This window comes from Sciurus carolinensis, chromosome 12 (assembly GCF_902686445.1).
Source record: "Sciurus carolinensis chromosome 12, mSciCar1.2, whole genome shotgun sequence".
Lineage (NCBI taxonomy): Eukaryota > Metazoa > Chordata > Mammalia > Rodentia > Sciuridae > Sciurus > Sciurus carolinensis.
In genome coordinates, this window is record NC_062224.1 from 85,050,423 (window position 1) to 85,074,866 (window position 24,444).

General features: G+C 39.9%; 1 protein-coding gene across 5 annotated transcripts in view; it reads right to left on the reverse strand.

Annotated features, from left to right (window-relative positions):
• Ppp1r12b (protein phosphatase 1 regulatory subunit 12B) overlaps nucleotides 1-24,444 on the reverse strand; it is a 206,986-nt gene that overhangs the window by 16,979 nt on the left and 165,563 nt on the right. For all 5 annotated transcript variants that reach the window (XM_047520111.1, XM_047520110.1, XM_047520108.1 and 2 more), the window contains 5 exons: nucleotides 10,854-10,870; nucleotides 7,124-7,268; nucleotides 5,374-5,478; nucleotides 1,945-1,998; nucleotides 640-690 (listed from right to left, as the gene is read on the reverse strand). In XM_047520111.1, coding sequence (XP_047376067.1) covers nucleotides 640-690; nucleotides 1,945-1,998; nucleotides 5,374-5,478; nucleotides 7,124-7,268; nucleotides 10,854-10,870 — 372 coding nt within the window. The remainder of the gene's footprint in view (nucleotides 1-639; nucleotides 691-1,944; nucleotides 1,999-5,373; nucleotides 5,479-7,123; nucleotides 7,269-10,853; nucleotides 10,871-24,444) is intronic.

Below are 24,444 nucleotides of genomic sequence, written 5' to 3' on the forward strand. Positions count from 1 at the left end.
TCAGTAAAGGGCCCAGAGGAGGCTATGGTCACTGCAGGTCATGGTGAAGGGTGAGAGGAAGCAGCAAGCACTGAAGTATACTTGGTGGCATGAGCTTATTCTAGTGAGACCCTGGAACACTGCAGGGGAAGTGGACTGGGGCAGGAAATCAATATGTGAATAAAATTTTGCCCTGCTGCAGAATGACTCAATCTATGTTCCTTCTGCAAAGCTCTGGGTTAGGGAGGCGCAGTAGGGAGGAAAACCTGTGGCCATGCTCAGCTTCACTGAACACCTAATGGGAAGCTCTGCAGAGCTGGACACTTGGACTAGCCTTTTCATCCAGCCTTTCAAGGTTGAAGCCATTGCTTAGAAAACCTTATATGTTCAACTTGGGTTTGCCTCTAGCCTTCCAGAGACCTCCTTTAAACTGAGGGCAGGATGTGGACATTGAGGTGACCACAGTAGATGCTATGTGAGCTGACAGTGCCCATGTAATGGCTGAGGAATAGTGCTCACCTCATCTATAAATATCATCTCTTCCTGGGGCTGTGGAGTTTGTAGTGAAATTCAGAGGGGGTAGGCCTATGCTTAAGTATCTAGTATTGGCAAGCATTCAGAGACTAGGCATACAGAGAGAGAAAGAAAATCTCTTCATACCTTCATCTCTTCTTCCATTTCTGACATTTTCCGCTCCAAGGCTCGTCTCTCCTGTTTAGAAACAATGAGCCTGTTGAACATGTAATGGACCTAAAAGGCAGTCACGACGTATCTTCCAGCTGCCGTGTGATCATAGCTTCATGGCAAAGGGTCTGTCCATATCTGAGCACTCCCTCATCCTGACCCAGTGGAATGACCTGCTTCACTGATAAAAATCCCAGGATCTAATTCTCCTAGCAGAAAATCAGAAGACATAGGGGGAAATAACTTGCTAACAGATAACCAGACCAGGGAACTCTGAGTTATTCCCTCCAACTTGGAAGATTTCATGGTCTTTCAAATGACTGCAAGTGGCCAGAACCCTTGCTTTCTATTAACGAAAGTCCACCATTATCCTCATTAATACTGCCTGGCCCCAATTCCTAGGGAACTGCTTCTCTCATGACAGGGAGCAGATGGTGAACAGGGAGGTAGACATCACTGTCTACTAAGAAATAGCACCCCTACTCCAAGTTCCTGTCTCCCTCCATTTCTTTCTCCCAGAAACTAACTCTTAATTTAGCCTGAATGCAATGGAGAGTCCTTGATCAGATGAGATACCAAGGAGGTTTGGTTACAGGCCAAGGAAATGAAATATAAAACTTAGCTGCTTTCCAAATTAAACATACATAACAGGAGAGATGGGAACATATTTATCCCTAGGGTCAAATCTAAACTAGGGCTCATCAATAAATCTAATTGAGTTTTCCCAATCCAAGAATGGCAAATCCCAGAAAAATATGCTGAGTGCAGTTGGAAGGAGGTCAGTAATTGAACCAGAAAGAGAGTGAGATTCTGATGCTCATGTCTCAAGTCAAATGAACTAAATCAATGGCAGAGAGTCCTGCTAAAAACTTCTTTTCTGTTTAAAGTGATGTGAAGGGCAAAGAGCCCTTGTACGTGTGCATGTGTGTGTGTGTGTGTGTGTGTGTGTGTGTGTGTTTGTGTGAGATGATTTACAGTAAACCAAAATATATTATGGCTATGTGTATATGTATACTTGTGCCTGTCAGCAGAACTGCATACAAGATGACCTTCCAAGAACCCTTCCCACCCTAAGACTGGAATGTGTACAAAGTACTATCTGAGGAAGCCAAAGGGACTAGCAATCAAATTACTGTCCAGAGTCAGACAAAAAGAATTTATCATCAAGCTGGGAATGGAATGTGGCAGAACTCCCGCCTTCTTAAGATGAACTTTTTCCGTTGGCATGAACAACAAAGTTAGGGAATGTCAGAAAGAAGAGAAGAAATGGGACGCACATACCCGTTTCTCCATTTCTAGCATTGATGATCGGTCAGAGGTCTTTTCTTGTTTCTGCTGTGTACATGGAAAGAAACACCTGTTACTTTTTTTTGCCATTAGAAAGCTCAGTCTCATTCAGCTTCACTACTAGACATTCAGAAATAGATGGCAAGGCTTTGGACTTTCGCTTTAGCAGGTGTTCTAGCAAATAGATTCGGATAGATCACTAAGCTTAACAAAATTATCTCTCTCAAGTTTGCAGGACTTCCACTGTGGGGGGTTGGTAAGGCAACAATGGCATTCCAAAAGTCACATGTGCTGGATGCAGTGGCACATATCTGTAATCCCAGCAGCTTGGGAGGCTGAGGCAGGAGGATTGCAAGTTTGAGGCCATCTTCAGAAAATTAGCAAGGTCCTAAGCAACTTACAGAGACCTTGCCTTAAAATAAAACATAAAAAGGGCTAGGGATGTAGCTCAGTGGCAAAGTACCTCTGGGTTCAATCCCTAGTACAATCAATCAATCAATCAATCAATCAATAACACGTACAAAGACATTACTGAACATACACCCAATGCCCTCTCTCTCTCTTCTCTCTGTCTCCAGGGCCGACTACCTTCTTCCTATCTTTTTATGTTGTACACCCCCTTCCTTCTCTTCTATGAGTAATATCATAATCCAGAGGAAATGAGAAATGGGTTTTCTTCTTTAAAGGGCTGGAGATCCTTGAACTTGAATGTCTAAGCAACATGGCACTCTTCTCAACAACCCTTTCCCCCATTCATTCTGTTTGGGGCGCGAGGTCATTTTCCTTCCTGAGTACTGGTCCTTTTGTGTGCATAGACTTCTTGGGAGCCCTGCTTTAAACAGAGTGCCTCCATTTTTATCTGTTGCATACCCTGGACTTTCAGTTAAGGTACTATTTTATCTGAATAAAGGATTTAGAAAGTACAGTTTAGATCACCTTTGACTTTCAGTTTTCAGAAGGGCTAAAAAGATTTGGCTACCATACCTAAAAAGTAGAATAACCTCAGATAATAACCCTGCCTTAAATGGGAGAGTAAAAAGTAACCCTTAAGTCCCTTTTGATCTTAGCATTACAGACTGGGAAGAATTTCTTACATTCAATGGACATTTAGTAAGTAAAGAGTGATTACTTTTATTTTGCCTCATGCCAGGCCCAGACAATATTCAATAAATACAGAGATTATGCTGGTCTTCTTGCAGAGTTACCCTTTTCCCCCCCAAATTAAGGAATAGCCAGAACTAACAATAATCCTTGGAATCTGGTTCCTGTTCTGGGCTTTCACCTTCGGCTCTGAAGGTCATGGCTATCTGCCTTAACACTGCATCTACTGTGAAGCAGAAGGAAAAGAGAAAAAGTATCAGTTGATGCTGGAGTTTGTGCAGATCCTCAATAAATCTCCCTTTCCTAAGCTTGAGAAACTAGAAGCTGTGATAATCTCATTATTTTTAAATTCATGTATATAAAGAACTAGTTTTTTTATTTGCCTGTTTTGTTTGAAATGTTGAGCCTGATGGAGTTCAGGTGAACCTTCCCTGTAAAAACACTGTGCATGTCCATGAGGTAACTGTCTCCACATAAATGTATGAGGCTGCAGGCTCTCCCCCACTGTCCTACCAAACAACTCCATTTTTGGTAAACAGAGACAGGGCTTATAGTGCCACCATTTCTTCTGAGTTTCAATAACTTATATTTGACAAAACTAAATATATTCTGACAAACCAGCAAAGCAGTTGGCTGGAGGGTGACTGCTGCTCCCCAGTGACTGGGAAAGGTTGATTTTGTTTTTAATGTCTGTGCACATCAGTGTCCACGGCTTGCTAGGCTGCTTGCTGCTATGAAGCACAGGCTGGGGAAACAGCCATGAACCCACCCAATAGGTCAAGAAATAAGTTAACTGCCAGAAGAGTCTGCTGAAGGGAATGTAGAGCAGGTGAAATGAAGTTCTTCCTCTGGTTCTTCACAGTCTTGACTGCTCTTTAATTCTTATAAAACAGCACAGTAATAACATACAAGAACCAGATCTGTTATTTATTGACTACTGCCAATACTTGGCACTATTCGGAATGAAAACTGGGTCATTCATCCTCTGAGGATCTATTGTGAAGCAGATGTTTTGCCTGGCTCAGTAGTATTGAGATGAAGAGAAACCTTAAGGCTTACCTTGCCTTGGGGCAGGGTTATGACTGTGTATATCTGCATTTCTTTTTCCTCTTAGATTTAGAGACCTACTTTTCTTATTCCACAAAACCATGTTAAGCCCAGTTGTTATCCATCTGTTGCAGCAGGTGTCAGAAATTCCCAGGAAGAGACATAGTTGGCTACTGTCACAGGCAGAAGGGAGTGCCTTTTTTAAACTGACAGGCAGCTCTCAGGACAGGTCATCAATTTTGAGCCTGCCTAAGCCCTTCTCTGGTAAGTGTGGCTCTCCTAGCTGTCTTGCTGGGATCCCTCACAGTTCTGTAGCATTATCTTCCACATGCTGGCACCTCTTGCTCATCCCATGCCAGAGGATGCTGTTCAGAGGGTACTTGACTACCCCTGTCCCCACCAAACCCCATGGTTTGGACGATTCAACTCTATATTTTAGTCTTACTTTGGGATCATATTACCAGATTGACCAGCCACCTCTGGTTTTCATTTCATGCTTTTCTCGTAAAGAGTCATTTTTACCTCAGTTCGGGTTTTCGAATTCTCAGTCCCCAGGCATTCTGGGGTCTAAAACTCAATAGGTTTCCTGTGCTTGCTCCAGCTCTCAGCTGCAGGGTTTGTTTCACTAGTGATGAGGTCATTACCTACACCACCCTCTAAAACATCATCTAATAAAATCGGGCCTGGCGGTGAGAGGAAATGGATATCCTTGCCTTTCCGCCCACCAGCTCTTTATTCCTCGCTGAAGGAGAATGTACCCTGGGGAGACAGGAATCTTTGAGGATGGAATCTTTACTTTAGGACCTAATCCTGGGTTCTAGCAGCTCCTCTTCCCCTGATGTGCTACATAACCTAAGCAAACCACTCCTGTTTCTAGGCTCAATTTGCTACCTTTCTGCACTCGGTTATAGAATCTTGCAGATCCCTCTCCACGGTGATGTGCAAATGAACTGCATTGAAACACGAGGAACAAGACAGAAGAAACTGTCTAGGGCTGACCTTGTAGTGCTAGTTTATGCTCTTCTACTGAGAACTAAGTAGATAATTATTTGCATCCAGACCATTAGAAGTTGTTCACCAAACTCTCAGTTTTCATTTTAAGTTAAATACTGACTGAACCCTAAACTCAAATTAGAATCTAAGAGACCTCCATTTCACTGCCTGTGATGAGGCCTGATTTTGACTCCATCTCATGTCCTGTCCCTGAGATCCCTGGTCTAATTTGTCTCCTGACATCCACCCCTGCCTCCCCATCTTTGTTCTTCCTTCCCTTACCTGGGCCATCTTCTCAAGCTTGGACTTTATATCTGCTAGTTCTAGCTGGGCCTCCTGGAGTTTGGTTTTCAGTTTTTGGTTTTCAGTCAGGGCACTCTCGTAGAGCTGGGGAGGGGAAAGCAGAATCAGGTCACTGGGTTGGGGTTTCCAGAGTCAAAACCCACACAGTCTGATCACAGGAGAATGCCTGCGGCTCTCTGCCCCAAGCCACCGTAGCACCCTAGGAGCCATCAGGGCACATTCAGCCACTGCTCTCTGGCTTCTTGAAGGGAATGATCCTCCAGGCCCAACACAAAGAGAACAATGCTCCAACTTCAATAATGTTAATCTTGGGAGAAAAAAAACCAGTCATCCATTTTTTCCTATGGAGCATTTATATTACTTAAAAGTGTGGCTTCTCATACCAAGGAGATTCGTTTTTTTGGAACTGGCCTCGGGTGGTTTTTGTCAAGTTCTACTTAATAAAACATCAACAAAGAAGAATTTCCTTAATCAAAATGTTTTTTCCTGGTACCTCAAGCACTTGAAAGGGAAAGTTTTCAAGGCCTACTCCTAGAGGCAGGTAGCAAGAACAAAAGGAAATGGACTGCAAAGTGATTTGAATCCTTTCCAAGCCAATGATGATAATGATGAGAATTAAAAAAAAAAAAAAAAAAAAAAAAAAACTAACAACAAGAAGTATTTAGCTGATATTCACAGGATCTTATTAAAAGCACGTTTATTAAAAATAAATCTACCACAAGATTCTCAGGTTCAGATAGAACTTGTAAGAACCCAGAAACCACTCTGGACACGGGAACTCACATAAGAGAGTTTATTAAGCAAACGGTGTCTCCCTGCAGGGTAAGAGAGAAAATGAAAGGAAAAGAGAGAGAGCGTGCACAAGAGAGAGAAAGTGAAAAGCGAGGAGAAGAGAGAAAGAATGAAAGGGAGAAGGAGAAGAGAGAGAGAAAATGGCGGGGGAGCTATTCTTAAGCAGTCGAATTCCGTGGGCTAAAGGGACCAATAATGGAGAAGGATACTTGCAAGCTGACTAATGAACCAATAGCTAGCTAGGATGTTCACAGACTGACAAGAAGTTGGGAGGCAGAGAAATGACTGCAGCGTAAAGGGTGGGGGAGTGGCTTTATATTATATTACATTCCCACGTTTCTGTTTTTTTTTTTTTGTGGTGCTGGGGATCGAACCCAGGGCCTTGTGCTTGCAAGGCAAGCACTCTACTGACTGAGCTATCTCCCCAGCCCCCATTTCTGTTTAAGATCTTTTGTTCTCCAGTCCTTTTCCCCCTTATCTCTCCTTCCTGCCTACATGACTAGGCCTGGTTTTGCAGGTGAGATGTAAAAAGTCCATTCTCCCAGGGGCAGTCTCCAACTGCCAGACTTCCAGAGGCAGATGGCTTTCGTGGACTTCATTTCCTTGATTTGACTGATCCCCTATTTCTACACTAACTGCCTGTCCCCAATTCTGGCTTCAGAACTATTATTTTTTATTCTTACAATTCTTAATTTCTTATTTTTTCCCATACCTCTAAGTATTGACTATAGGCAAGAACTTACTGCAATGAAACAATTTAAGGGTCTTTATTAGCTGGTGCAGAGGTAATGCAAACCAAGATGACTGCAAGAAATGAGTTGTTAGTTAAGTGTCCTTTACCCTGCTTATTCAGATCTACACTCGTTTTTCTATCCTGGGGGAAAAGACTATTTATATGTTGTAACCCAAGAAGAGGAAAATGGAAAAAAGACCCTACTTTTTTGTAATCCCTGTTGCTGTCCTCTTCCACACGGCTGGTCAGGCTGGCTAGACGGGCCTCCCGGGCTTCCCTACGGGCTCTTGCTGAGGCTCGGTCACTGTAAGAATCACTGGTTGTAGCGTTACCACCTCCTGATTCCAACCTGTAAGATGTAATGTGAAAGGTAAAAACTTCTTTTGAGAACAAAGTAGTGAGGGGAAGATAGAGTTTAGGGGTAGTCTGTGCTTTTTCTAAGATATTTGTGAGCCCATGCCAAAAACAATGCATGGCATTCCTTCCTTGAATCTCTCAGAGAGCATTCCCGGATCTCATGGCTGTACTGCACCCGCCTGGAGCTTGGGGAGGGAGACTGTCATTTGCCAAGAATGGAGCTTACTTGAAAAATTGGTGGTTTGGACACATGTGCTGACTTAAATCTTAGAGCTTTTCAAATTAGTTTGGGGTTGAACGGCTTCCCTAAAGAGTGTGCTTTTAAAAGCAGAAGTTTCTTGGATCTCAATGGCTCTTGGAAAATGATTACAATGAACTGTCGATGAATCAGAAACATGTGGAGACTGAGCTGGCTGAATGGGGGAGGACGGCAAGCAGGGCATGATACCTATGCTTCACTGGTGCACTGGGTGTTGGCTGGAATCCTGAACATTCCAGGGTGATACACGAGGCCCCAACAGCTACTTTCCTACCCTCTTTTCTGTATTCTATATCAAAACTTGTGTCTGTAATCAGGATTTCTATACCTTCCAGAAACTGAGCTGAGTTGTTGGTGGTTTTATTTCCAGTACTGGTAAGTTCATTAGAGGAAGAGAATCAGCTAATTATGTTTAAAATGTCTAACTACTGACCTGATCCTTCACACTGGTTTATATTTTCCTGAACTTTGCTTTTTGCAAGCTAGAATGGGTCATGTGTGAAAGTGCTATGTACAAAGCAGAGTTCTGCGGCCCTGGACTGGGACAGTTTGAAGCTTCACAGCTGTGGAACTTGAATCTGATGTTTCTGTGGTATCTACTATCAAATCTGGTGGGGGGGGGCTGAAATATGTATTAAGTAGTAGAAGAGGTAGAGGAGCAATAAGGTGGAGGACAGAGAAGGGAGAGGCAAAGTGACTACCTCCTAAGGACAGTCAGCAATGGTCACTTTTCTTTATAACATTCCTTTTATTTCTTTTGTGAATAGAAATCTTTGTATTGACTTTTTTAATTATAAAAGCAATACCTTAAAAGTAATACCAAAGTGTTTATGCCATAATCCTGCCCAAGAAATAACTACTGTTAATAGTCTAGTTCATATACTTGCAGGATGTCAAACACAAATATGTTAAAATACATATTTCTGTAAATAAAATCAGATACTGCCTATTATCCAATTCCTCTTTCTTCCTATACTTATCACTATGATTGTGGGCATCTTATCATGTAAATAAAAATAAATTTGTCTCATAAAAAATGACTGCACAGTTCATTCCATGGTTGTATGATAATTTAACTAATCTTCAATTGACAGACACATGTTGTCTGTTTTGGCCCACACTGGCCTCAAACTTTTGATTTTCCTACCTCAGCCTCCTGAGGAACTAATTTTAATATTTGGGAGGATCAATATTTTTAGTTATTCATCATCTTCTTTGTTTTGGCATTGCCCATTCATGGCCTTTATTTAGAAATGTCATCTTTTTCTTGTTATATTGGTGGAGCCTCCAACACATTAGGGTTTTCAGATGTTGTTTTGTTTTTTTTCCCCTTGTACCAGGGATTAAACCCAGAGGTGCTTAACCACTGAGTCGCATCCCCAGCCCCTTTTTTTTATATTTTATTTAGAGACAGGGTCTTGTTGAGTCACTTAGGGTCTTGCTAAGTGTCTGAGGCTGGTTTTGAACTCAAGATCCTCTTGCCTCAGCCTCTTGAGACACTGGGATTACACTGTGTGCTGCTACACTTGGCCACAGTAGGGTTTTATAGTGGTGTAACATTGGTCTTAAAAATTTTCTTTTTCTATTTTACTATTTGCTTTGTCTTCATTTATAGTGTCTTTTATTGGCAGAGATTTAAAATTTTAGGCAATTACATATTTGACAATTTTTATCTTTATCATATAATGCTTAGGAAGGTTTTTCCCATATAAAATTATGAAATATTTTCTTTTATTATTTTTGTGGGAAAGACTTTTTCCCTAAAAAATTATAACCCATCTGAAATTTATTTGGGGGGGGTGGTGAAGGAAGGATATATTTCTCAAATAGTCAATTATCTCAATGAGCACTTAGTGAATAATTGTTTCCCCAATGAGATGAAAAGTAACCTCATATACAGGACTTTTGGGGGAATATGGTTTGTGGTCCATCATATCTTTGTTTATTCTTGGACTGGTTGGTATCTCACTGTTTCAGTCATTCTGATTTTATAGCATATTTGAAATCTGTAGGGAAAGTCTCCTTTCACAAATGGCTACTGTAACATAGCAGAGTTCACGAAAGATTAACTATAACAAAATACCATGACAAAATACCACTCTACCTATTTTGTAAGGCAAAGTAAGCTTCTGCTAGGTTAGCAGTAAATTACTTATCCTTAGTTGGTGCTGGTGAGAGGGAGAGTGGAAGAAGACTACATATAAAACTTAGCATATGTTAAGGTAGAACCAGCTCCATCACCAAGCAAATTATGAGAAGACTCATTTGCCCTGTGTTGTCCATATCTACATCTTCCCCCTGTCTCTTCTTAATTTCTCCACCAGCAGAATAGTGGAAAAGGAGAGATTCAAATGTTTATCTCTATAGTTGCTATTATTTTTTATTTATTTTCTTCTTCAGGAAGATCAATTTTTGGTTTATTTATTTATTTATTTTTGGTGCTAGGGATTGAACCCAGGAATACTTTACCATATCTTACTATAGATATTTATTATATCTGTAGTCCTTTTAAAAATTTTTATATTTTGAGACAGGGTCTTGCTAAGCTGCTGAGTGTCTCACTAAATTGCTGATATTGACCTTGAACTTGTGATTCTCCTGACTCAGTGTCCGCAGTTGCTGGAATGATAGGCATGCGACACTGTACTTGGCTAGGAAGATCAGTTTTTATAACCTTAGATACTATTTGAAAAATTACAGAGGATCATCCTCTAAATGGATACCTTACCTTAATGTTTCAGCAATTACAAAACATGCCTTTAGTTCATTTGATGAACTGTTGCTGAGCACCATTTACATACAAGGTATAAAGTTGGACTCACTGTTAGTGATAACATCTAACCTCAATCTCAGTTTAGGCTTCCACTCTGCAATGAAGCCTTTCCTACACCACCAGATTAAGTTAACTGCCTCCTCTTTGCTCCCACATTACCTGACCATACTTCTAAGTGGCACCTTCTACATTGTACTGAAATGATCTGTCTCTCTGGTGGTTTGTCAGCTAATTGCAGGTAAGGATATTTGTCTTGTTTCCCTACTGCCCAGAACAGTGCCTGGTACAGGTGCTTTAGGAAATGAATCTAGTGGAAGTATACAAGGTGAACTGGAAAAAGGAGGCTGGTGGCAGGAAGGTGAGTTGAAAGTTGTTCCTTTACTTTGGGCAGGAGATAATAAAAGTTTGAATTATTGTGGTGGCTGTGGAAATGTAAAGGGAGGAAAGGATGTGAGAAAAATGACTGAACTACTATATAAAACTAAATTTAATTAGACATACAATACAAGTATTAAGCATGCATATAAAACAGGGAGGGTTCTTACCTAGAAAGTCTTTCATGCTAGAGAAAGGAAACAAAACAAAACAAAACAAAACAAAAACAATAAAAAAAGAAAAAAGAAAACAGCATTAGCCAGGGGACTGATTTTTATTTCCATTTATAAATGTACTTGTCAAATCAGATGTCTCAACTTCACAGCTGGAGATGGGGATGCAATTTAAGAAAAGCAATTCAACCAACTGCACAAAAGGTTACTTAGCTCGAGCTCACACACTGTATTCCATGACTCACCAGACTTGAGGCTTTAGGGATATAGCATCTTTTTTTCTTTTCAGTGCTAGGGTTGAATTCAGGGGTGGGCCATCATTGAGCTACATCCCCAGCCCTTTTTATTTCATTCTGAGATGCTATCTAAATTGCCCGGCTTGGTCCCAAACTTGTGATTCTCCCACCTCAGTCTTCTCAAGTTGCTGAGATTACAGGCATGTGCCCCAACAGGGATACAGCATCTTTTAAAACTAGATATCAGCAAAATGCAAAATGGTCAAAAACCCGAATTCTCCCCTCCCCCTGCAACAAGCCAGTCAACTGACTTTCTGTGTGGCATTTTTGATCATCTCTAAATCTCAAAATTCAGACTGTTAATTTCTTTCAGTTCACAGACCCCCAAACCTTCCCTGAGTAAACACTGCAATTTACAAATGTTAAAACTTGGGACAGTTCCTGGATTTCTCCCACATCAATAGTGAAGGTAGACAAGTGAGAGAGGTAGGGAGAGAAGCAGAGTCCCATCCTAGTCCCTAGAATGCTGGTACAAAAAATTAGGAAGTACTTTGAGGTCTCAGAAGGAAGAATTTTCATATGCAAACTATAAGCTTGGTCACTGTAAATGAACCAACAAAAAGTGACTATGTGTTTTCCATTTATTTATTTTTTATCATAGATGACCTTTCCCCTTCTATCCTTTCACTTTTTTTAAAAAAAGAACTCAGGCAAATAAACACTTACTTGATTTGAAATGTATTTATTTATTTATTTTGAGGTGTTAAGGAATGACAAAAACTACCAGGATAGATATAAGAAGAAAGAGGAGATTCAGGGTTCAGTAATCCACAAAACCAATGATGAATCCTTGACTACTGATGAGTTACTCAATGGTACTGACTGTTAAAGTATTAAAAAGTCCCTGGATGCCACTAGTCTGTCAACCAACACAGCACAACAGACGAGTAAAACATATCCCAAAGCTGACCAAGGGAAGTATGATGTGACAGCTATACCCCATGCAATTCCTCTTTAAATTAGGGTTAGATTTACAAGAATGACCTTGTGCACTTTTCTTTTTATACTTTTTTTTTTTAGTTGTAGATGGACACGACACCTTTACTTAATTTATGTGGTGCTCACATGTGTGAGGCAAATGCTCCATCACTGAGCCACAGCCCAGCCCTGTATATACTTTTTCACCCTCACCCTAGCCCCAGAGATTCTCTTTTAGTAGGTCTGGAGTGTAACCTTTCTACCCCCAGCCCTTTACTTGGAATTGAGCCCAGGGCCTGATGCATGCTGGGCAAGCACTCTACCACTGAGCCATACCCCTAGCCCTCTTTAAAATTTTATTCTGAGATAGGGTCTAAGTTGCCCAGGCTGGCCTTGATCCTGCAATCCTTCTGAGTAGCTGGGATTACAGGCATGTACAACCATGCCTGATGCTCTGCATGTATTTTTAACAAGTACGGGAAGTGATTCTGTGGTATAGCTCTGGTTAAACACCACTGGACTAAACATTCGTTTATTTATTTTTTTAATGTGGAGACATGCCCCATTTGAGATGAGGCAATCATTTAAAAAAGCACATGGTATATCTTTAACATTCTCATAAATTTGGAGTTCTTTGAGGATTCTGAAATTTAGAAATTTGGAATTCCTGGCACTTTTCCTCTCCTGTATCTGATCTTCAGGGAGAATTGTATCCCACATAAACAATGAGTATTTTTATCAACATTATCTGAAGTTTTTTTCCTTTTACTTGGAGGTTTTTTTCTCCCTCAAAAAAACAGCTAATATTTTCCTTTTGTGTATATGTGTGTGTGTGTGTGTGTGTGTGTGTGTGTGTGTGTGTAGTTAGGGATCAAACCCAAGGCCTCATCCACGCTATGCAATTGCTGTGTTACTGAGCTACACCCCCAGTCCTAAGAGAAACTAAACTTTAATCATTTCTCAAGAATTTCTTTATATATAAGCCAAGCATGGTGATGCATGCTTGTAACCCAGCTAGAAGGCTAAGGCAGAAAGGAAGATTGCAAGTGCTAGGCTGGCCTGGGTAACTATAGCAAGACTCTGTCTCACAAAATAAAAAGGGCTGTGGATGTAGCTCTGTGGTAAGTGCCGTGGGTTCAATACTCACCTACCAAAAAAAAAAAAAAAGGGAATTACTTCATATATAAAAAAGCTTCAAGAGTATTGGAGTGAACCTGAGAAGCTGGACTGTTGGCATGTACACTCAGTAACTCTGTAAGATCAGCCTTATATGACCTGGGTGGATTAAAATTCATAGCCCAGGAAACCTGTAAATGGGGACATGTCAAATACCCGTGTGTAACTGAGACTGAACTTCATACTGGCAAATGCCAAGAGGTTGATGTATTTAAGAGCCCGCTGCACACAATGGTCAATATAGCATCCTTATAACTTAAAAATGAAGAAGAGGAAAGAGGATGGGAGCTGATGTGTTAAGAATATATTTATTCATAATTATCACATTTAATTTTTACTATCAGAGTGATAACTTGCCCAAGGTCTCATGGCTAGAAGATGTCAGAGTGGAAATTAGAACTCAGGACCAGCCAAGGCCATCATACTCAGAAACATGAAAAACTCAGAGCAGCTCAGTTTATCAAGCACCTATCATGTTCTGGCCCCAGGGGTACGAACTGAGAATAAGAATAACATCATTTCAGAACTCATTTATTTCAGGAAGTCTTCTTAGTGGGAGCCTAGCGGTAACCACTGTTATCTTATAGCACTTTGATCCAGGAAATTGAGCTCACATACAACCAAATGAAACAATAATTTAGGGAACCGTTTAATTTCTCTTTCTGCTTCTGGGCAGAACAGACTTCAAATGACATCATCCATATGGGAGAACCATTCTGGATAGTCTCTCCAAAGATGAACTTCCCACATACGCTCTTAGGTATGGAAAAAACAACTCATTTAAAATCAAACTGGTCTGCTTTGTGTCTTCTTTTTCCTCAGCCTAGTGAAATATAAGGCTATTTCTGTACATTGTACACAGACTGAGGCCTGATTAACTTTCTTACAATTAAATCAGGTCTGTTTGTTGGCTTTGTTTTTCCTAAAATGTGGGCTCTCACATAAAACTATCTTTCTTTCTTTCCCTGCAACCCAGTTTCTTCTTTGTAAATATCTTATTTGTTGGATAAGATTTAACATTATTTTCAGATTTAAATTTTGCTGTGTAGACTCTAGCAGCTGCCTCTACAATAAAGAAATGAGGTTTTTCCCTCACTAAAATGGGGAAATTAGGATGTTTTAAAACTAGGTATGGACCTTGGCAATTACATATTTCAAAACATGTTAATCATTTCCATTGATTAAATCATGTAAGAATAACATGTAATCAACCTTTTTCATTTAGAATGTTCTAGAAGCATAATGAAGCTCTTGATGCCCTGGCATCACACCCAAGAAAGTTTTCAGCTATGTGACTATATGGTGTATCTGTGTATACTGTATAGCCTCCACTGAGAAGGGTGACAGAAAACACAAACGCTAAGAAACTGAAAAACACAAAAACAGGTTAGCACTATCAAGCAACAAGCAGAGCAAGCCCACAGTGTCCCTGGATGTGAAGAGGCAGATTCCACAGGGTTTTCAAGCAGCTGAAGTTAATTTTTCCACAGATGAGAACATGTGGAGAGAGGTAACACTACGGTGTTCACACTTGTGAGACACACCAATTCCTGCCCCTCCAGGTTTTCTGCAGATGTTCCCTACCAACAGCCATCAAGAGCTTGATGAATGACACTCTCACTTCTGCCTGCCATGAGAAATTAAAAGCAAACATCACAGTCTGTTACCATCTTTTTGGACATGTTAAGATTCCTTGTCATCAATTTCTTTTGGGGGACCTTTTATAAAAATGTGCAGGTGATGAGTGATCCAATAGACAAAGCAGTTGACAATTCACCTAGATCCAGATATCAGAGAAAAGAGAGCTTCCAAGCTAATCCTTGACCTTTCCTCACCACCTCTAACAGTATCCTCCAGCTTTTACCTGACTTTTGGAGCAAAGTGAAAACCTTAGGATTGTTTTTCTTTTCTTTTTTAATTGTCTTCTAGGGCTAGTCTTAGCAATGTCCGGGGAAGGTTCACCCAATTAAAGGACAGCATACAAAACTAAACCTCAGAGTAAACCTCAGAGATTATTGAGATTTGGATGCACTAGAGGTAACACAGTTACCTCAATACAAACAATATTATTTCAAAAAAGAGAAAAAACCTGGAATTTCCAAAGGAGATAGAATTCACACAATAAAATAAATGGTTTCCTTTGAGTTTTTAGCTTAAAAACAGTAAGTATTCTTACAGGCCAGAAGACAAGATAGCTTGAAAGGATACAGGATTTACTGTTTAATTCCCCAGTTTCTGATAAAATGGTTTAGGTTTTTAGCTCATACTTCCTGACTTTAACTGATAGAATACCTCCAAAAACTATTGTTTTGCTTGGTTTCTTGATACCCAAGATAATTGAGGGTTTGATAAAAAAAAAAAAAAAATTAGTGAGATTTAGGGAGAGACATTTGGTTTTCCTGGTTAAAGAGGAGAGTGGCTGAACTGGTACACAGGAGACTTAACCTCAATTTTTCCTCTTCATCCAGCTGTCACTCAAACTAAGCACAGATTAAACGTTGAAACTGACACAGTTTCTCATTATAGGAAGTTGACTGCCAATCCTGCAGGGAGACTATTGAGTAAATCTAAAGATAAGATGGAGTGAGAGTTTGCCTAAGTGGTCTCAGGGGAATAGTGAGCCAAGAAGTGACATCACAACAGGCAAGCAGAACACAGATGAGTGAAATGAACACCAAAGCTTCCCCCAGAGGAGAGGATTGTTTTTGTTTTTGCAGGAATGGGGATTAAACCCCAGGCACTCACATTGAACCACATCCCCAGCCCTTTTTATTTTTTGAGACAGGGCTCATTAAGTTGCTGAGGCTGGTCTCAAACTTGCAATCCCTCCTGCTTCAGCTTCTTGAGTCACTGGGATTACAGGCATGTGCCACTGTGCCTGGCCAGAGAAGAGGGTTCTAATAGCAGTCAGCCTACTGGACAGGAAATATGGAGACGGTCTAGAGCATAGGGATTAGGCATCTCAGCCAAATCTCTGACTCTGTGGAGGCTGGAATGTGGGCTTCTCTTACCTATGTTCTGGAAATGGCCTCATTGTCCCATCTTCCCTTCTCTTCATGTTTGCTCCCTTTTAAAAACAGAGTAGTCTCAGTCTACTCTTTAGGGTCTGGATGACTTATCTCTACTTAATGACATCAGATATGTTAGAAAAGGCATGAGTCTTCTAATCAATTTACAGGAGAACACACAAATATATTATGTATATGTTCCAATCAGGAAAGAACTTCTATATGTGTTTTTGTTAAAGATCATTTGTTCTACCTTCCACTGAAGACAAATGAAAGATGGTCATTAAGATGGAACTCTCTGGTGTGTCTGAACTAGATAAAAATTGTTCAGAGAAGGAATTACTTTCTTAGCTTTAATGGTCCAAGTGGAGGCAACAGTTATTGTGAATGGGATGTTGGAGCAGAAGTCACTAAAAGTTGTTCAGAGACCAAAATATGAATACAGAGAGGTGAGGTAAAAAGAATGATTAGCTAGATAGACCATGGTTTTAAAAATGTCCCCACATTAAGAAGTAGGATCCTTGCTTTCATACCTTTTGAAATACTCCCATAATAATTCCACAGCTTGGGCCTGTTTCTAATAAAAGAACAGAGTGAAGATCACCATTAATTCAGATGGGCAATCCTAGAAAGGGACAGGAACTAGGCTGGTTTTGATTTGTGAAATGTGTAGGGCCCTCAAAACACCAGAGGCTGGCTTAGAAAAATCCCCACAAAAGCTTTTAACTTAAAAGTTATCAGGAGTTCAGGAAGGCACATAATTAAAACCAAACTCCTTTTACCGAGTTTAAAATAAAACTGTGGCTCTGGAAAGTTGGGCCCAAGGGAAAGGAATGAGACCAAGTCACATGTCTACTGCCAAGGCTGAAACTGGTTTAACTCATGTTCCTTTGGAGTCAGGGCCTGACCCACAGTGATGGGAAAAAGACCTCCTATTTACATTTTCCCTAAGAGGGACAAAGCAGAAAGAACATTTTCGATCATGTTCTTGTGCACTATCTGAGCCAGGGGAAACAAGTTGAGCTATTCTGGGATGGCCTACAGAGAACCAGTTCTTCCCTTCAGGGTTCTCAGATTAATGACCTAGAGGAAGAAGTCAATGATGGGAATGGAACTGCAGCAGGGACCCTTCTGACGGCCAGTGCCCTGCTGACCTCATCGCCATCCGAGCTAACTGCAAAATTGTCCGAGTTATTTAACTTTTCTTATCTCTCTTTTATTTATTTATTTATTAATTAATTTTTTTGGTACCAGGGATTGAACCCAGGGCCATTTAACCATCAAGCTATATTCCCAGCCCTTTTTAATTTTTTATTTTGAGACAGGACCTTGCTAAGTTGCTAAAGACCTTGCTAAATTGCTGAGGCTGGTTTTTGAACTGGGGATCCCCCTGCCTCAGCTTCCAGAGCTGCTGGGATTACAGATTAGCACCACCATACCTGGCAATTTTTTTAAACAACAAATCCCATTACTATGTACAACTATAATGCACCAAAAAAAAAGAATGTGGAAAGAAAAACCAAAAAAAACCCAAAAAAACAAAAAACCAAAAAAACAAAACATTCTGGTTACACACACACCTAAGATAAACAAGTTTCCCAGCCTTCTTCCTTAAGGAAGAGCACCCTTCATATCTAACACCAACAGGACTCTCAGAAAGTTGAAATTAGGAGACTAGCTCTGAAGCCCATCTTGTTGAGCCTGTATCCCAGTAATCAATCTGGGGATCTTGCCCAACCTAGAAATATATGAATGGGTGGAATAAGAACTTCAAGATTTAAGCAAGTTGTGACAGTATCTAAAAAAAACCAAAAAAATCTAATGATATTTCTTTAATATCATCAAGGTTTCAATTGTACTAGTTTTCTATTGCTCTCAAATAAATTACCACAAAACTTAAGAGTCCTTTTTTTTTTTGGGGGGGGGTACCAGGGATTGAATTCAGGGGTGCTTAGTCATTAAGCCACATCCCCAGTCCTTTATTTTTATCATTTTTATTTTGAGACAGGGTCTGGCTATGTTGCTTAGGGCCTTACTAAGTTGCCGAGGCTGGTTTTGAACTTGTGATCCTCCTGCCTCAGCCTCCCAAGTCTCTGGGATGACAGGAGTGCATCACCATGCCCAACAAAACTTCGAGTCTTAAAACACCCATTTGTTACCTGACAGTTTAGCAGGTCACCAGTCTGGCACAGTTCTGCTGGCTTCCCTGCTCAGGTTTTCAGTTGGCTGAAATCACGGTGTCTGTAGGATGGGCCTATCTGGAGGATCTGGGGAAGGATCTGCTTTCAAGCTCATTCAAGTTGTCAGCAGAATCCGATTTCCTGCAGTTTTAAGTCTCAGGTCCCTGTGGCCCTGCTGCTGGCACTGGTGGCTGCTCACTGCTTACAGGGGCTCCCACATTCCTTCTCACTAGGCTCCTCCCCTCTTTAAACCAGCAATGGCACATTGAGTCCTTTCCACATTTCAAATTTCTTGCTTCCCCTTTTGTCACCAGTCAAGAAAGCTCTCTGCCCTAACAGACTTATGTGATTAGATCAGACTCACCAGGAAAAGCCTCCCTAACCTAAGGTAACCTTTGTCATAAAATATAACATAGTCAATGGGAGAACTATCTGGTCATAAATATAGGTTCTGGAGATTAGGCCAGGACATCTTTAAGAGGCCATTTTCAACTATCACAACATGGTCTAGTTTTATCTATTGCTTCCTGAAATTGAGAAGCTGTAGCTGGCTTCTTAGCTGCATTGAGTGACTATATACATTCAGTTTCAGAACCATGCTGAAAGCACTCTTTTTAGGCTGGGAAAAAGTGTGCATCCATGTGAGTAGGCATACATGTGTGAGAAAGTGTGCACTTCTAAGCAAAAATTACCAATTATTAAATCGCATATACCTTCATTGTATTATACTACTTAATTTGCCTTTACTATTTAATATATATGGAAAAATGGTTAAAAAGGAAGTCAAATATAGTACTTACATTCAGTTATATTATAAATATTTCTGAAATTTTTCATACCCCAGATTGTGAATACCCCATCAACTTTTTGCTTGTTTTGGTCCTGGAGAGTAAACCCAGGGCCTCACACATCTAGCCTATCAATTTAATACAGCATGTAGATAGAGATCAGGTAACGTCACTTCACATATTCTACTTCATCTTACTATAATTTAGTTTTTTTTTTTTTTTTTTTTTTTTTTTTTTTTTGTGGTGTCGGGGATTGAACCCAGGGCCTTGTGCTTGCAAGGCAAGCAGTCTACTGACTGAGCTATCTCCCCAGCCCCATCTTACTATATTTTAAAAGAAAAATCATTAAGTTCTTTACATGACAGAAATAGACTCTGTTGTATTCATCATGCTACCTAAATACTATTGAAGTTTTATAGCTCTTAGTTTCTTTGTAGGCCTGTACCTTTTCTTTATGGATATTCCCAGTATCTGAAGAATTTCTGGACTTTTTGGGAACTCATAAAATGTACTTATTATAGAAGAAAATATATATAAATATATGAAGTCCTCCATGAAATATTTGAGGCAAGCCATATTATATTTAAAGATAATTCAAAAACTCTTATGATCCACAAATACATTTGCTGGCTCAGGCATGTTCTCTACTTAGTGATTCACACACCATGTACTATATGTAATGAAAATGACCAAGAGAAGAATGAGGAGCTGTAAAACTTATGGTTCTAGCACATGGGTCACATTTCTCAGATGGTCGTCTATTTTCATTTTCCCCATGGTTTGGAGTTTCAGGTACACACTGGTGTGCCCAGTCACCTCAAATTATAGTAGCCCATGAAATACATTCCAATGATTCAAAACTCAGGCTCAGTGAACACATGAGAAAAGAAGCCTAAGCACTCCCTCAAAAAAAAATATATTTTTTTTTGCAGTGCTGGGGATCAAACCCAGGGCCTTGCGCTTGCAAGGCAAGCACTCTACCGATTGAGCTATCTCCCCAGCCCTCAAAAATATTTTTAAGGAAGGCTGCATATAAATTCTAAGTTTTAGAAGTCCCTATTTAGGTCTTAAGTCCAACTCTTTCACTTTTCCTGTTTCTCTAGTTGAGTTTCCAGGTCTCACCCTACTACTTTGCTGAGGGTCTTTGATAGATGTATTAGTGACCACCATTACATCTTCTTAGACAGCAAGATTTCCATGCCCAAAGACTGGGAAAAGATGGATTGCTATTATTATTTTTGTGATGGGGATCAAACCCAGGGCCATGTGCATTTGAGGTATGTGCTCTACCCCTGAGCTACATCCTCAGCTCATACATAGATGGCCTTTTAAAAAAAATGCAATACTGGGGATAGAACTCAGGGATAGATGGGCCTTTTAATATGGTAATCTAGCAGCCTATTTGGATAGCAGTCATTTAAATTTTATTGGGAACCAAACTATGAATCAAAACTTTTGCAGGAGGATTGCAAGTTCAAAGCCAGCCTCAGCAACTTAGTGAGGCCCTAAGCAACTTAGCGAGATCTTGCCCAAAATAAAAAATTAAAAAGGGCTGGAGATGTAGCTCAGTGGTAAAGCACCCCTGGGTTAAATCTCTAGTACACCCCCTCCTCCTCCCCAAAAAAGGTGGCTGAGTGGGACTGAGAGGATAGTATGGCTCACTAGAATTCACATTTCAAGATGAAATAAATACTTGGGACCCAAATAACATAAGGTAAACCTTTTTACTTCTCAGCAGGTTCCACAGAAGGTTAGGGACTTCCGTTGTTCTTAAATTTTTTTCCTGCCTTCGTAGAAACCAAACAAAAAAATTTTGTTTTTTCTTTCTTTCTTTCTTTTTTTTTTTTTTTGAGATGGGATCTTGCTATATTGCCCAGGCTGGCCTTGAACTCAGGATCTTCCTGCCTTGGCCTCCCATGTAGCTGGAATTATAGACATGTACCACTACATCCAACTGAAACCAACGTATCAACTCAACTATTTTAGAACTACATATACATAGCAAATTGTAACAAACAGGAATCTGAATTACCTTGGAAAAACCTTCAGAAATGATTCTCTAGTGTGTGGCTTCTGCTTTCCAAATGACCAAATGGGATAGGAGCAAAGGGTTCAAATCTTAAATAGGCAGTAGCATTCAGTCCCTGTATTTCATTAAGTAACTATTTTCTCAGCCTTGCCCATGGTATACTTAGAGTAATAAAGTGTATGATTACAAAATCTAAGACAAGGCTCTTTGATCTCAAAGAGCCCTTCCTGGGAAGGAAAGATAAGCACACCCATGAAACACTCAGAGCGCAATGCAAGAAACTGACTGAATGCAATCAAACACTAGACTATATGGTAGTTATTACTATTTACTAGTAAAAAGATACTACTTACTTACTGGTAAAGAGGGTAGCCAGGAAAGGGAGAAGAATCCACTATTGGCTAGAGATCTGGGGCAAGGCTTTATGGAAGGTAGAGGCCTACTGGATATATTAGCCTAAAATTTGAAACTAGTGGTCATGAAAAATGACCTTATCATATGTGATTGTAAGATAGCTAGCATAAGTTGGGGCATTGCGAGGCCACAACTATCCCAAAGTGCCACTCTGCTCTGAAAGACAAAGCTCTGAAAGATTATGAATGGAAGCTTTCTTTGATTCTTCCACTTTTATATCCCCACAGGGAAACTGAGTCTTCAGATACACAAGGTTCTTTGGATTTAGGGGGCTAAAATTGCCTCTAAATTGCCTCCAAGAGCAAAACACGTATTTTAAAATGTAGGCCTTTGGGAGAGGAGCAGTTATTTGCTTTTTTTTTGGCAGGCGGAGAATCCTTCAGACAAGAAAAGCCTCAGTAATTCAGAAATTGTTATAACTTAACAGGTTCTTAATTGAAGCACACCTTTGTACCATTTCTTCAAAATTTATTTACAAAGCAAATTAATGGCATAAATAAAATAAATTACCTGAACATTTACAAATGGTTTTGGAGTGACTGTTTACATACAATTGACAGACATGTTAAAAACACTTCCCAATCACAACTTTCAAGGGCATAGCAGATCTTTTCTCCTTTGCAAAGGTAGTAAGTAGTCAACAGTTATATCATTGATAGTTAAAAATAATAAAACATACCAAATTTAAAATGATGTAAAATTCTGACTTTTTTACTGATTTAGATCTGTCTCTTCCTAGATTATTTTGTAAGGGTCTGTCCTCCTTTAAACTAGGTTTGTTGTCATCATCTCCCTTTCCAAATCAGATTCGAGAGTCAAGGATACTGGCAATGAGTCAGGGGCCATTTCACAGTGGAGCAGCCACCCATCTCACTGGTTAACACAGGCTGCAGATCCAACTGCTGGCAGCAGCACTTACTGGTTACATGACCTTAGACAATTCCCTGACTCTGTCTCAGTGTTCTCGGCAGTAAAAAAGGGGTAATGGTACTTGATGTATAAGGTTACCAAAAGCATTAAACAAGATACTAAATGTGTTTGGTGGAGCACTGACATAGCAAATATTTTATAAATTGTCGGCTACTGATACTACGATACTACTTCAGTTTCCCTGCTTTTCCAATCTCTCGTCCCTCTTTGGTCCTTTGGTTTTCCCAATACTAGTTGGCCACCAGAGGTATTAAGCTCAAATAAATTCCTTAGCACTCAAGTAAAGGGTTTTACTTGTAGATTTTGATTAACCAGGCTAATTCCTACTTACCCTTTCTAATCTACGGACATTTTTTTTTTTTTTTTGGTGGTGCTGGGGATTGAACCAAGGGCCTTGTGCATGTGAGGCAAGCACTCTACCAACTGAGCTGTATTCCCAGCCTACCTACAGACATTTAAGTCCATTATTTTACTGTCTGGGTGGTAAAAACCCTTTCTAAATAACCAATCCCATGTGAAGTTGACTTTGGAAAGCAACACAAAGATTTTTCATGTTTTTAACAGTTTGATATACTTTCATTTATTTTATAATTCAATTTAAATCTAGAATATATAACTTTTCACAAACAACTTAAAAAATAATCACTCGCTATTTTACATGCAATCTGTATATAAAAATGTTATTTTCACAATAAAACATGATGAGGTTAAAGTTGAAACAACTTTTAGTATCTTTAACTCACTAGTAGAACTCCTTGCATTGTATAACCAAAGAATGTTTCTGGGTTTTGGGATTGTGATGACGACTACCACCCCAGTTGTGGATAACCACCACCCACTGCATAATAAGAAGGTCAAGAACAGAATAAAAAAGGAACTAAAAAAGAACAAAAGGCTGAGGAGAGTCAGCTCTCACTGTTTCCCTTTGGCCTTCTGACTATAATTAATTGCCAGTTCACCCAAACATTAGGAGACTGGTGGGGTGGTTTGGGTTGGGGGGAACCAAACCAATTCTGAATAGTCTGGGAACTTTTTCAAATTTGAAAAAAAGTAATCCCTGATTACATAGCTGGTTAAGTACTGAAAACAAAACTAGAACTCAATCCAAAACTCATAACTGATTGACCCCTGACTTCTTAAATTTTTGGATCCTTTGAGAACTGAAGCTTACTATCCTTAACGGAAGGTTGACTACAATGGCCCTTAACAAAGAAACAAGATACAGACCCTGCTGCCCTTCTGCTGGAGATTCCAGTGGTAGCTGGATAGGAAAGAGCCAGAGGCAGCTGCACATCTCTGCCCACTTGTTGCCGCTCTCCTAGATACTTCTCAGCCCTTTCCTGACACTGCATCTAGTCCTCAGACAAGCTCAACACTCCCATAACTTTAATCATAAATATCAATATTTTCAGCCCATAATTTTCTCCCCATCTTTAGACCAGTCACATGTTAAGTGTCCCTTATTTGAAATGCTTGGGACTCGAAGCCTTTCAGATTTTGGAATATCTGCATATACATAATGAGATCTCCTGGAGACTTGCCCAAGACTAAACAGGAAATTCATCTTTAGCCTGAAGGTAATTTTGTACAATATTTTTAGTGCATCTCTATTTTCATTGCAACCTGTCACATGAGGTCAGGTGTGGAATTTTCCACTTGTGGTATCATGTTTGTGCTGAAAGTTTTTGAATTTTGGAGCATTTTGGATAAGGAATGCTCAACCTATACTTTTTAGATATCATTAACTGAATGTTCCAAAGTTCCTCTAATTCGATGTATCGAAAAATGAAATCGTTCCTGTTCAACATACTTTTACTCCCTATGTTTGCCAATGCAATTTGTCATTTTT